At 40.6% G+C, this 12,974-nt stretch overlaps 1 protein-coding gene across 4 annotated transcripts in view; it reads right to left on the bottom strand.

Moving 5' to 3' along the window:
• Positions 1-12,974, bottom strand: part of SRPK2 (SRSF protein kinase 2) — a 241,871-nt gene that overhangs the window by 77,907 nt on the left and 150,990 nt on the right. For all 4 annotated transcript variants that reach the window (XM_028120177.2, XM_028120204.2, XM_028120193.2 and 1 more), the window contains one exon: positions 1,713-1,864. In XM_028120177.2, the coding sequence (XP_027975978.1) occupies positions 1,713-1,864 (152 nt within the window). The remainder of the gene's footprint in view (positions 1-1,712; positions 1,865-12,974) is intronic.

The raw sequence follows: 12,974 nt of genomic DNA, 5'->3' as shown, positions 1-12,974 counted from the left end.
GATAAATAAGAGTACTGGTTACGTCTCCTGACCCACATACTGCAGGGCCAGATATGAGGCAAAGGGTGCTCCTTCTAGCATGGTGGGGCCCACGTGCTAAAAAGAAATGTTCCTACACAACCAACCTAATGCTTTGGCCCAAGCAGTAAAATCGAAAGACAACTGCCCACATCTCCTTTTCAAACAACTTCATTTCTGAACCAAGAAATGCAGAGTAAGAGGGAAGATATAAAACCTCTTCTTTCCACCTTTCCACAGACTGTTATATTCCATATTAGATGGCAAAGTCACTCCTCATAAAAATGCTAAAGATCTACTTCCTTTTTCTAAAGAAAACACAGATTCCATGTGTAGAAACCCATATCAGGTTAGAGTGGAAGATTAGTTCTTGAACTTTTACAGCAGAACATAATTTTCTCTTCCTCTTAATAGGTAACTAAAAAGTACAATGTTCCATAACCAATACAAAAATAGCCTGCAATCACTAATAAGTTCATACAAGGCACTCCAGAGCCAGAGATTCATTAATGCTCTATGGCCTGAACAGGCATCCATCTTCTGCTATCTATTATTATTCTGTACAGAATCTGATTTATATTTAACTTAATCTGTAGCAAATCGGTATTTCAACAAATGTTCAGAAGCTCAGACTACCAGACTGTGATAATTTTCTATTAGAGAGAGTGAAACTCCAGATGAGTAAGTTAAGTAAAAAGAGGAGTCAAACGGACACAAGCAACTTCCCTTTCTCCTGCATTCTCAGAGACCAGTCTACACAACGTATACGTATACAATTGTTCTCAATATTCATCATACAACATGCTTGCCTTTTAGGAGTTTAACTCTATGTTCTTGATCTTTAGGAAGCATCAATACAGGAACACTTCACTTGAGTAGTTTTTTAAGATTTTATTTACTTGTCAGAGAAAGAGAGAGAGAGAGCACGAGCAGAGAGAGAGAGCACGAGCAGGGAGAGCGGCAGAGGGAGAAGCAGGTTCCCCGTGGAGCAAGGAGCCCGATGTGGGGCTCGATCCCAGGACCCTGGGATCACGACCCGAGCCGAAGGCAGACACCTAACAACTGAGCCACCCAGGCGTCCTTCACTTAAGTAATTTCTGTGTCTTACGCGAAATCGCAGCTAAAAACATAATCCACTATGTCACACAACCCACAGAATGTCTTTTTCGTTGAGCACAATGCCAGGAAAAAGCCTGTTTCTGTAAACAAATGAGCAGGCTTTCTTTCCACGGACAATGAATACTATGTAATTCAATGCTATACAGAGAAAGGGCTGGTTCCTTGTTAATCTTAGCAGCCTGAAAACTTAAAGTCAAATGGCTCGCGCAACAGTTAAACTGGCTCCCCTCAGGAGCCTGGTAACTTCAAGTCTCTATGCTCTTCTTAGATGGCTTATTATGTTTTTCTCTTTAATTGTTGTTTAATACTATCTTTAATTCTATTGGTAGATTTAAATCCTCTAGGAAGTACTCAGAGTATGTATGTACGTATGTATATATTTTCCATCTCTTATTGTTTTCCTTCTGATATCTCTTACATTTTTGGGTATCATTCTACATTTAATGACCTAGAAATTAAAAATGGTATTGACACTAAGAGATTAATTTAATAAAGAACAAACCATTTGCCTCATTCACTCCCCCTGACAAACCCCTGACAAACCCCTGACGGCCCAGCAGCAGCAAGCATATCACCTTTGCAGTAGTCGGCAGGGTCCTCCTGCTCCTCATCATCAGATCCTAGGATCTCCTCCTCGGGCTCTGGGGGTGCGGGGTCTGGCAGAGGCGGTGGCGGAGGCGGAGGCGGTGGTGGAGGAACTAAGGGAGCTTTCTGCTGAGGCTCCGGCCTGAAAGAGTGGAAGGAAAATTCCTATTTACTTCGAAGTCAATCTTGCATTATGGACACACATAAGAGTTTCTTAATGCAAGAAAAAAATAAAACGTGTCACACACTAAAAAGAAATGTTGATTAATGTCACTTTGTCATTTTAGCTGAATTCAAGTCATGTTTCAACATACAGGTCAGGAGGAAAAATTATACTTTGCAGACACATTTTCACTCAGAGATTCAGTATTTCTTAAGTCCTGACAATATTATGAAATATAAGTGAAATAGAAAGAGTATTCACCCTGCCCCCATGATACACAGCCTTATTAGTTAGAACACATCCCACAGAGATTATGAAAAGGCAGATGAAAGCAGCCCTGAATTTTAAAAAGGACTTATTTTCCATTATTTTAAAATTAAATCCCATAGAAATAGTTAAGAATGTGGTTAGGTTTCCTGGATGACTTCTAAAAGCTAACATATGCTGTACCTGATGTACAGTTATTTTCATTAAGGAATTCAGTTATCTATCAACCTCAAGAACACTGCCCCCAAACTGGAAATTAAAGAGAACACCCACTGTCAAACACAGATACAGTCCATACATTAATGCCAGGTTTGCAAAATGGTCATTTCTAATTGTCACATAAAGGCTCAATGATGATTAAGTATACTCTTTTACAAAAGATGAGAAAACCTGTAATGCAAAAAAAAATTTTTTAAGCTTGAGAGATTACAGATATAACCCTTTTTTCAAGTACCCAGAAACTCAAGAGCATACTGAATACATTTGCTTAAATAAAGCATTCATAATGCAATTCTATAAAATCAAGCTTTCACTTACTATAAAATTTAACTGCTATTTCTAACCACGTCCTTCTGGGGAAACTCGAACCTAAGGTCACAACGTAGGCACTAGAAGCACATCTCTCCCTTAAACTACGACAAGCTGCCCTAGCAATGGGACCAACCACTGCTCTCCCTGAGGGGGCCAGAGCTGTGTGGGTAGGAAATGGGGAGGTAAAAGGTGAGCAGGGGGTCTCTAGTCTGGGGAGCAAGGGGGATCCCACAAGCACTAATGTGGTAGACAAGTGCTCCTATCTTTGGCCTGCCCAGCATTCATGCTCCCCTCCTCCCAGCACCCTTTGAGATGCCACTGCTCTCTGCACAACAGAAGGCTGGTTCTAGCTCCGCTCTTCCCGGTGGTACAGCCGAGGGCATAGCCGGCCAGAGCTCACTCGAGAGCCCTGGTGCCTTCAGGTCAGCGGTCACAGGGGACACGTTCATCTGCTAGTACGAGGCAGCGCCAGCAGAGCTGCCCTGTCCGCTGCCCCTTTCCAAACTGGACCTCTAAGATCCCCCAAATAGCCCTTACTATATTGCCTTTAGCCTAAGTTAGCTACAGGATTCATTTATGCGATTCGCCCCCCAAAACTCAAACTGCCACAAGCAACGAAGGAGGGCAGGGGTGAAAGGCCAGCAGTTGTGAGGAACGGTGGGGCTGGGGGGGGTCCTTAAAGGCAAACACCAGCAAGTAGGACTACCTTTGGCAGAACTAACGAATGCTTATGCGCTAAAAATGACTTGTACTGATTTCTACTTGCTAGAATTTATGAAGACTCAAAGTTACAGCCCTCTGGGTGACAAACACTAGGAGCATACTGGTGGTCACATTCTGAGTTAACCATTGCTCATGATGGAGCACTGTAAGAGTCACAACCAAACACCCACATCACTGCTCCAAATACGTCCAAAATACATCCAACAGACCTTATGCAAGTGTGGTCATTTTTCTTGCAGCCTTGCAAATGCTCCTTCTCTTTCTAATATACGTGCTCTTCCTGCAAGTTGAATGGTCCCAGACAAAAGACAGGTCCGAGGAAGGGGAGGCAGCAGAGGACTGCACCATCTCACGGCTTCTCCAGAAGAAAGGGAAGGTTAGCAAGATGAATGGGCTACACGACCCATTCACTCTTCCGGGCTGTGAGCAGAACCCACCCAGCTGACAAATCTGCTCCATCAGAAACGCTTTGAAAGTTAGCTATTTCCTCCTTAGAAATTTTATATGAATAAGCGAGGAGATTCTCCAAATTTAAAAGAAAACGTGTTCTATTCCCTATAGAAACTATGGAACAAGCAATGAGCAGAACATAACTGGAGGATCTTGTTCTACCAGTGGCAGGCTCCACAGAGCTCTGCACTTCTGACAGCTGGCCAGGTAATTCGCTGTAGCAGGGGATGTTTTGTCCTCTGTAGGATATTACCAGCAGCCCTGGCCTCAAGCCACTAATGTCAGTGACATCCCATCCCCCACCCCCAGCTGTGACCATCAAAACTCCCCTGGGGACAAAGTCATGCCCATTTGAGATCCACTGCTCTCACAGTATTTTCTGTATTTAGCTTCATCTTTATGGAGCAGATTGTATTTGTGAGAAGAGAAGAAATTCTAATTCTCATGGGCCCATTTTTACTCATTTGAGAGGCTCAAATACCTTCATCACAATGTGTTTCTTTTAATCACTCTTTACCCGTTTGGTGAGATGCCCACACTGCTTAACAAAATTCTCAGACCCTCTGGTCTCAATGAACAGGCACCTCCCATCCCCCCAGTGAGGACCACATTGAACAGGCAGGCAGAAAGCTCCCCCAGAGCCAAGTCAGTTCTCTCAGGTTAAAGGGATGAGTCGGCTACCTTGAAGTATGAAGGAAGTTGAGTAATGTTGACGTAATATTTCAACTGGCTATCATATCAAAGCATCTAGGACTATGTTGTCTAATCAGTAGCCGCAGGCCACATGCGGGTACTCGAAATGTGACTCACCCAAACCAAGATTAGTGTAAAAATACATACTGGATTTCCAATATTTCATACAAAAAACGTAAAATATTTTATTAATAATTTTATATTTATCACATGTTAAAACAATAATGTTTGGGATATAATGAACTATATTATTAAAATTAAACTCACCTGATTCTTTTTACTTTTTTTAATATGGCTACTAGAACACTTTGAATTACAAATTAGGATCACATGGTATTTCTCCAGGACAGCACTACTCTAGACCCTTCAGAGCACCAACACCAGAGGACAGATTCCTGGTCACCCAATGACTGTGGATTTTTCTTTTCTTTCCTTTTTTAAGATTTTATTATTTATTTGAGAGAGAGAGAATGAGTACGAGGAGGAGCAGAGGGAGAAGCAGACTCCCCGCAGAGCAGGGAGCCCCGACATGGGGCTCGATCGCAGGACGCTGGGATCATGACCTGAGCGGAAGGCAGACGCTTAACCGACTGAGCCACCCAGGCGCCCTGTGATTTTTTTTGCCTCACATCAATCATCACCAATAATTAAATCACTCAACTCATCATAGTAAGGCTCAGAGCAATGTGAAAGGCCCAATCATGGTTCTGTTTCATCCCACCCATCCTTGTTACTGCTCCCACACAGGAGAAACACAAGTAAATTTGCCTTAGGGCAGCTGTATGGACCAAGCCACACCATCTTTAAGGCTGCCTTCTTCACAGTGGTTTTTCGTGGCTTCTACAGTATTACAAAGCCTGGTTAAATCTCAACTATTTAACAGATCCAGAGGCAGCAGTTGGTATCACCAAATACATACTCATGAAATATATCAACAGATTTTAAAAAAAAAAAATCTTTTCATCAGTCCTGATGAAAACCATCAAGAAATTATTTCATATAAGAATTACTAGAAGCAAGGGCACCTGGGTGGCTCAGTCGTTATGCGCCTGCGCTGACAAAAAAAACTTGACAATAAAAAGACAAACCAACTTAAAAATAGGAAGAAGATTAGAACATTTTCCAAAGATGACCTATAAATGACCAATAAGCAAATGAAAAGATGCTCAACATCACTAGTTGTTTGGGAAATGAAAATCAAAACCACAATGAGATACACTTCATACCCAATAGGATGGGTATAATTTAAAAATAAACACAAGCAAAACAGACAACAACAAGTATTGTGGAGCCTGAAGAAATTAGAACCCTGAATTTGCAGCACGAGTGTTACATGGCCCAGCTGCTTTGTAGTCTGGCAGTTCCTAAAAAGGTTGAATTTAGAGTTATCATAAAACCCAACAATTCCACTTCCAGGTATATACCCAAAAGAAATGAAAACACATGTCCCCACACAGTCTTGTGCAAAAATATTCATAGCAGCATTATTCATAATAGACAAAAAATGTGCATTGACTGATAAATGAATAAATAAAATAAAATGTGGTAATATTATTAAGCAATAAAAAGAAATGAAGTACTGACATATGCTACCACATGGGTGACCCCAAAAACATTATGCTAAATGAAAAATACCAGCCATCAAAGATCATGGTATAGGATTCCATTTGACATAAACATGTCCAGACCAGGCAAATGTATAGAGAACAGAGTAAATTAGTGGTTGCTGAAGGCTGGCGGTAGGGGAAAGAGAAAAGGAAGGGGAATGGGGATTGACTGTTAACAGGTATGGAGCAGCTTCAAAAAGCTGTTGTTTTGTTTTGTTTTAAAGCAAAAGCACACACACACACAACTCTATCTTTTAATGTCTACTTCAGAACATACACGCCTACAAGAAAAATTAGAAACACCTACATTTAGATTTAGAAAATCTGTACACATGGTCTCCTTAACAACTGCCCCAGCCACACTGACAATGAAAAGTAGTAATGTAGTTCTGTAAACGAATTTAAAGAACATGTTCTCATATAACATCAACAAGGCACCACCCCCAGCGACTAGAATAAAAAATTTAGAAACAAAATTCCAACTCATCATTTATATTTTTCACTAAGAATTATATTCATTTTTCCCTACAAAGGACACCTAAATATTCTCACCACTCCAAATAGGATGATCAAAAAATGCCGTTTAAAAAACAAACTATTTTCCTTAAATATTATAATACTAAGATGATTTTACCATGCTTATCTACTGCATATTGTATTTTTCATGTACATTTGCTCTGCCCACAAGGGAGGAAAAGTGAACCCTAGCAAAATGCCTGCGTCCTAGGCCCCACATTGTCATGGCAACCGTACGGGAGTCCCGACTTCCTTCTAGCTGCTATTTCTTTTGAGCAGAGAAAAGGACAAGTAAACTTCACATTTGGCAGAAAAAGAAGTCCTTTCCTTTATTATCAACCTAAATGGCAACTGACACTAATTTTAAGAAATTAATTCATTCACTTTAACCAAAATATTAAAAGAAAGTTCAAAATGAACTTCTCCTAGAACATTCATATAAAGCCAAATTTTGTTTTCTTTCCCATGTCCACCACCCAATCTAAAACTCACTCCTTCCCTCCCTCCAACTCTCTCCTTCTTGATGGTGAACAGCCAGAGAAATATGCAATCTGCCATTTCTGCTTAAGGACAGAACTAATCAATACACACTTTCTCTCAAAAGTTTATCCAAAAAGCCTTGCCGTAACACTGGGTGAAGCTACATGGCTAAAGAGAAAAAAACCGTAACGATTTCAGGTGTAGGTCTTCCCTAATGAAAAAACTTCCAAACTTTGTGTAAATCAAACCTGAACGTTAAGTGTCTGCTGTGGTAGGCCAACTTCCCAAACTAAGCCCCAGTGACCCTTACCCTTGCAGAAATTCCTACTGCTCTGAAGGTGGGGAGATCCTGTGAATAAGACACCACTCTTATCAAGATATTATGTTACATGGCAACTGAGCAGCTATGCTGGGTGGGCTTGACCTAATTACATGAGCCTTTTAAAAGGAGAGGGTTTTCTGTAGCTGGTCACAGAAGTCAAAGAGTCGTGCTCCAGCTGGCGGAGAAGAAAGCAAACATCCATGCTGTGAACTACGCATCGGGGCCACAGAGCAAGGAATTTCCAGCGACCTCTGGGAGTGAGCACAGTGCCCGGCCAACAGCTAGAAGGACTAACAAGGACTTCAATGCAAGGAAATGAGTTCTGCCAATGACCAATGATCTTGGAAGAGTGCTCTGAGCCCCAACAGAGAACCGCAGTCTTGGCCAACAGCTTGATTTCAGTCCAGTGAGAATCCAGCCATGCTGTGCAGTCCTAATTTCTGACCTACAGAACTATGAGCTACTAAATGGGTATTGTTTTAGGCTGCTAAGTGTGTGGTAATTTGTTACACAGCAATAGAAAATGAATACAGCTGCCAAGCAAGTTCTTAGTAAGTAATAGAGCAGTTCATGTTAATTTCTCAGATTTTGGCCTCAACAGCGAGGTCTGGGTTTTTTTAAATAATTAAAATGGCCAGAGGAATTAAGAAGCTGGGTATTCAAGAATGGAAGCCAAATTCTTTTTTGGGCATAGGCAGGTAAAAATCAAACAAATAAAAACAAAAAAAGCAAAAAATGTATGCTCCAAATTCTAACAGAAACAATCATAAAGACATTTAGACTTATTTTCTAAGACTATATTGTTTTCTAGAATATGGAACACAGCCACCTAAAAGTCGATGAAGAAGTAAACAGACCTGCCTCCCAACTTATTAACATCTTAGACAAGAAAGGAGTTAACTGTTCGATCACCTAACAACATATATCAGGGCTACATACTTCTTAAGTTACTGGTACTGTGAATATTTTATAAAACATTAGTGGGACCTGGGAGAAATATTACTACTGAAATGGAAGAAGACTGACAGAAAAGTTTAAGCCAGAGTTCAGAGACATGTAAAAAGACATCCACTGATCCCACAAATAGAAGAGGGTCTACCACATCCCAGCAAAGGTTTCCCAGGAGCCCAGCACTGAGGGATGCACAGTTTAACAAGGAGAGGTGAAATGCATGTCAACATGAATACGTGAACACAAGCAATGCTCTCCAGGTATTCTCATGGAGGGGGAAATGGCAGAAACATCTACATGCTGGGAGTGATCTTAAGAGACTGAGCAGAACAAAGCATGGAGGGTGGGGGTAGCAGACAGGAGGAGGCCCAAGGCCCAGGACACAAGGTGACCAGAAGCACAAAGGCCTAAAAGAGCCTTTGCAGCGGCGTGGCTGGAGACAGTGCAAGAGGTTCTGCCGTAATCAGCTCACAGAGGAATGACCCACAGCACCGTTCTAAGGAGTCTGGGCTCTACCCGCACAGCAGGTAGGAGCCACTGAAATATAAGAGATTTGCTTTCTGACAAGAACATACAGAATTGGTATGTGTGGAATGGGTATAAAGGATAAAAGCCAGAAGCAAGGAAACTGGTGAGGAGCGCAAAGAAGAGAGGATAAAAACGTGAACTCAGAACTCGGTAATTCAATTGCTGGAGGTGGGTCTTTGCCTCCTAGATTTCGGGTCGTAAGACAGCATTACCATTAGGTAATAGGGAACAGAGCCAGGAGGAGGAGGAAGAGCTTCCAGAGAAAACTTCCTTTTCTTTTAGTTCATCTCAGTTTGAGAGGCATATGGGACACCCAGCCGCGTAGGAATACAGTGGATTGCTTGGTATATAAAATCTACAGCTAAAATATAAAAGTTTGGGCTATAAATAAAGGTAGAGGTCATAAGCAAGCAGCTGGTAGCTACAGCCTTTTCCAAAGCAAGTGAGAATGCCAAGGAGAAATGATGAATGAAAGGGCCCAGGGCAGAGCCTAGTTCAGAGTACAAGGTTATGAAGGCACCAGCTTAAAATCCACAGCAATGACCCATACTAATCAGCAATATAGATTCATATATTTTACATACAGATTTTAAAGAATATGCATGTATAAAAACCTCATGTAAGCCTACCTTTTACATTAGGATGACCTATACACTAAAAAAGAAAAAGAAAAAAGAACTAGCAAACCTAGGACCCATATGTGCTTCTATCTAAAAGCTCTGTTTGTAGGCAATGAAGTCAGATGGTTACAGGATAAATTGCTACAAATAAAGAACTGTTTACTGAGACCTATATGTTGATGAAACTTACCATAACCACTCATGATTGCCTCATTGCTACTCAGGAAATAATGCAACATGTACCACTTTGGACAAGGCTTCTGCAAACTTCTACCTACAAGTTTTAAATCTAAAAGCAACTATAATTATACAATTCAATAGCCACTAGCCAAATTAATTAAAACTGAATAAAATTTAAAAATTCAGTTCTTAATCACTCTAACCTCATTTCAAGCACTCAACAGCCACATACAACAGGTGGCTATGGTATTAGGCAGTGCAAATCCAGAACACTTCCATCACCACAGAAAGTTCTATTGGACAACACTGCTATGGGCAATATTCTAACAGCATGAACTACTTCCAGCATATCATTATTTTTAATAAATAAATAATATCAACTAAAAGAGTTTGGAATATTTTTCTATAAAGCCCACTACTAGAAGTTTCAAAAATAAGCTGTAAAATTATAAACACGGAGTGTATATTCATTTTAAATTTGACAGATGATTCCAGTGTCTGAATACCCTTTGGCTCAGCACACCTCAACTGGAATTCATCTTACTGATACAGTCCCAATGTCTGCAAGCAGCAATATATTAGAACCCAAATGTGCATCAAGAGAGGACTTATTAATAACACCTGATAGAGGGCGCCTGGGTGGCTCAGATGGTTAAGCGTCTGCCTTAGGCTCAGGTCATGATCCCGGGGTCCTGGGATCGAGCCCCACATCGGGCTCCCTGCTCAGCAGGGAGCCTGCTTCTCCCTCTGCCTCTCTCTCTGTCTTTCATGAATAAATAAATAAAATCTTAAAAAAAAAAAAAAACACCTGATAGATTATGGCACACATACAACACAACTCTGCCAGAAAGAATGAGATAAATAAGATTAAGAAAAGTCCATCCAGGATAGCATCTAACAGAATGAAGTACTTAGGCATAAATTCAACAAAATAATGTCAAAACTTCTACAGTAAAAACTAAAAAACATTATTGAAAGAATTTAAAGAAGACCTAAACAAACAGAAAGACATCCCATATTCATGGACTGTAGATTTAATACTCTTAAGATGACAATATGCCCCAAAATGATCTACACATTCAATTCAATCCCCAGCAAAATAACAGCCAGCTTATTTGCAGAAATTGACAAGCCATTCCTAAAATTCATATGGAAATACAAGGGCCAAGAATAGCCAAAACAATCTTGAAAAAGAACAAAAACTGGAAGACTCACACTTCTTGATTTCAAAACTCATTACAAAGGTACAGTAATCAAGACAGCGTGGTATGGACATAAGGATGGACATATAGATCAACGGGAACTGAGGGTCCAGAAATAAACCCTCATACTCCACAGTCAATGGATCTTTCAACAAGGGTAGTCTTTTGAACAAGGGTAGTCCCAACAAAGTGATGGGACAACTGAATATCCATGTGGAAAATAAAGGTAGACTCCTAACTCATGTCATACAAAAAAAAATAACTCATAATAGGTCAAAGACCTAGATGTTAAGATCTAAAACTATATAAATCTCCTAGAAAACAGGTTCATCATCCACCATTAGAAAAATGAATATCAAAACCACAGCGAGATACCACTTCACAAGTACGAGGATAATAATCACAAACCAGTAATAATCAACAGGACAGGTAATAGCATGTGATGGCAAGGATGTGCTCACATTAGAAACCTCATATACTGCTTAGGAGAAAGGAAATGGTGCAGCCATTTTGAAAACATTTGAAAAACTGGAGGCAATTTCTCAAAATGTTGAAGAGAGTTACCATATGACCCAGCAATTCCACTACTAGGTATATAACAACAAAGAGAAACTAAAAATATAACTTGTAAATAAATGTTCAGTGCATCATTACTCATAATAGCCAAAAGGAACAACAACCCAAATGTCCGTTAACAGCAATAAAACAATCAAAAGGAATGAAGTACTTACAGGGGCTACAACGTGGATTATCTTTTAAAACATTATGGTAAATCAAAGAAGCCAGTCACCAGAGATCATGGTGACTGATTCCATTTCTACATAATTCCCAGAATAGACAGACGATCAACAGCTGCTTATGGGGATGGGAGGAAATGGGGATGACTAGTCAAGTGTAAGAGTTTCTTTCGAAGGTGATGAAAATGTTCTAAAATTAAGTGGTTGGTGATGGTTGCAAAACTCTAAGTGTACTGGAAAACCTTTGAATTGTACATCTTAAATGGGTAAATTTTATAGTAGGTGAGTTCTCTCTCAATAAAGGCGTTACACAAAAATAATGAGGCAGTTCTCTGTATACTAATAGGGAGGGCATGCCACTGATAAACACAAAGGTGCAGAGCATTTGTGTAAGGCAAGCCCCATGTGTTTTACAGAGTCAAGAAGCACGTGCCTCGTGTTAGTATCTCTGGATGGAGCAACAAGAGACTAACAGTGATGGCTCTCTGCAGGGAAATGAACTCAATGACTGCTGATCAGGGAAAGGAATTAACTTTTCCAAAATTCCTTATCCTCCTTTCATACTTGATTCAATTTGGTACCATGGCATGCCTACTGAAATAAATTATTAACTTATAAAGACAGGAAAGGAAAATAAGGAAAGAGAAACTAGATGCTGGGAAAGCAGTTCACGCCTATGACACCCTATTCCCTCCAGTTCACCCAGGGAGAATTTACTAAAGAATTCTAATTTAGAACCAGAGAGTTAGGATAAAGGTCAAAGTCCAAATGCCATGCAGCTTTCCCGTAGAAAGGCTGTGGTCAGGTTTGAATACTAGTTCTATCACTTAAAAATCTAGAAGAACTCAAGCCAGTGACAAGTTCTCTGGGCCTCGAAGGAAAGTCAGAGTGTGGTGATAACTGAAAGAGGTGATACATCAATCAGCTGGGAGGGTGCCTGTGCATGTGGTGGTAGGCAGTCTATAAAAGTGCATCCTCCCTTCCCTACCCACTGACTGTGTGGTGACAGTGAACCTGTCTCCTCCAGGCTCCAGCTGTGACTAAGACGTAGACGCTGATGCACCTCCTGTAGCACTGGTAGCGGGCCTCCGGCCCTCTCTGTTCATCTGTGACTGTACTAACGCAAAGGCCAGCATCAGTCCCACCTCTCATCCCCTCTGCTTCTGAACCCTTGTACTTCATAGTCAAGATCAGTTCAGAGATTTAGGAAAGTTTCACCAGGAGCTCTGCTGTTAATGATCACATATTTCTACAAGACAATAAGACAGAGAAAGGGGCTGTA

The sequence above is a fragment of the Eumetopias jubatus genome, unplaced genomic scaffold, assembly GCF_037043125.1.
Source record: "Eumetopias jubatus isolate StellerSeaLion01/CBP00866 unplaced genomic scaffold, mEumJub1_p1.0 scaffold_14, whole genome shotgun sequence".
Lineage (NCBI taxonomy): Eukaryota > Metazoa > Chordata > Mammalia > Carnivora > Otariidae > Eumetopias > Eumetopias jubatus.
Note: the sequence above shows the minus strand (reverse complement) of the source record. Positions and strands in the feature narration are given on the sequence as shown.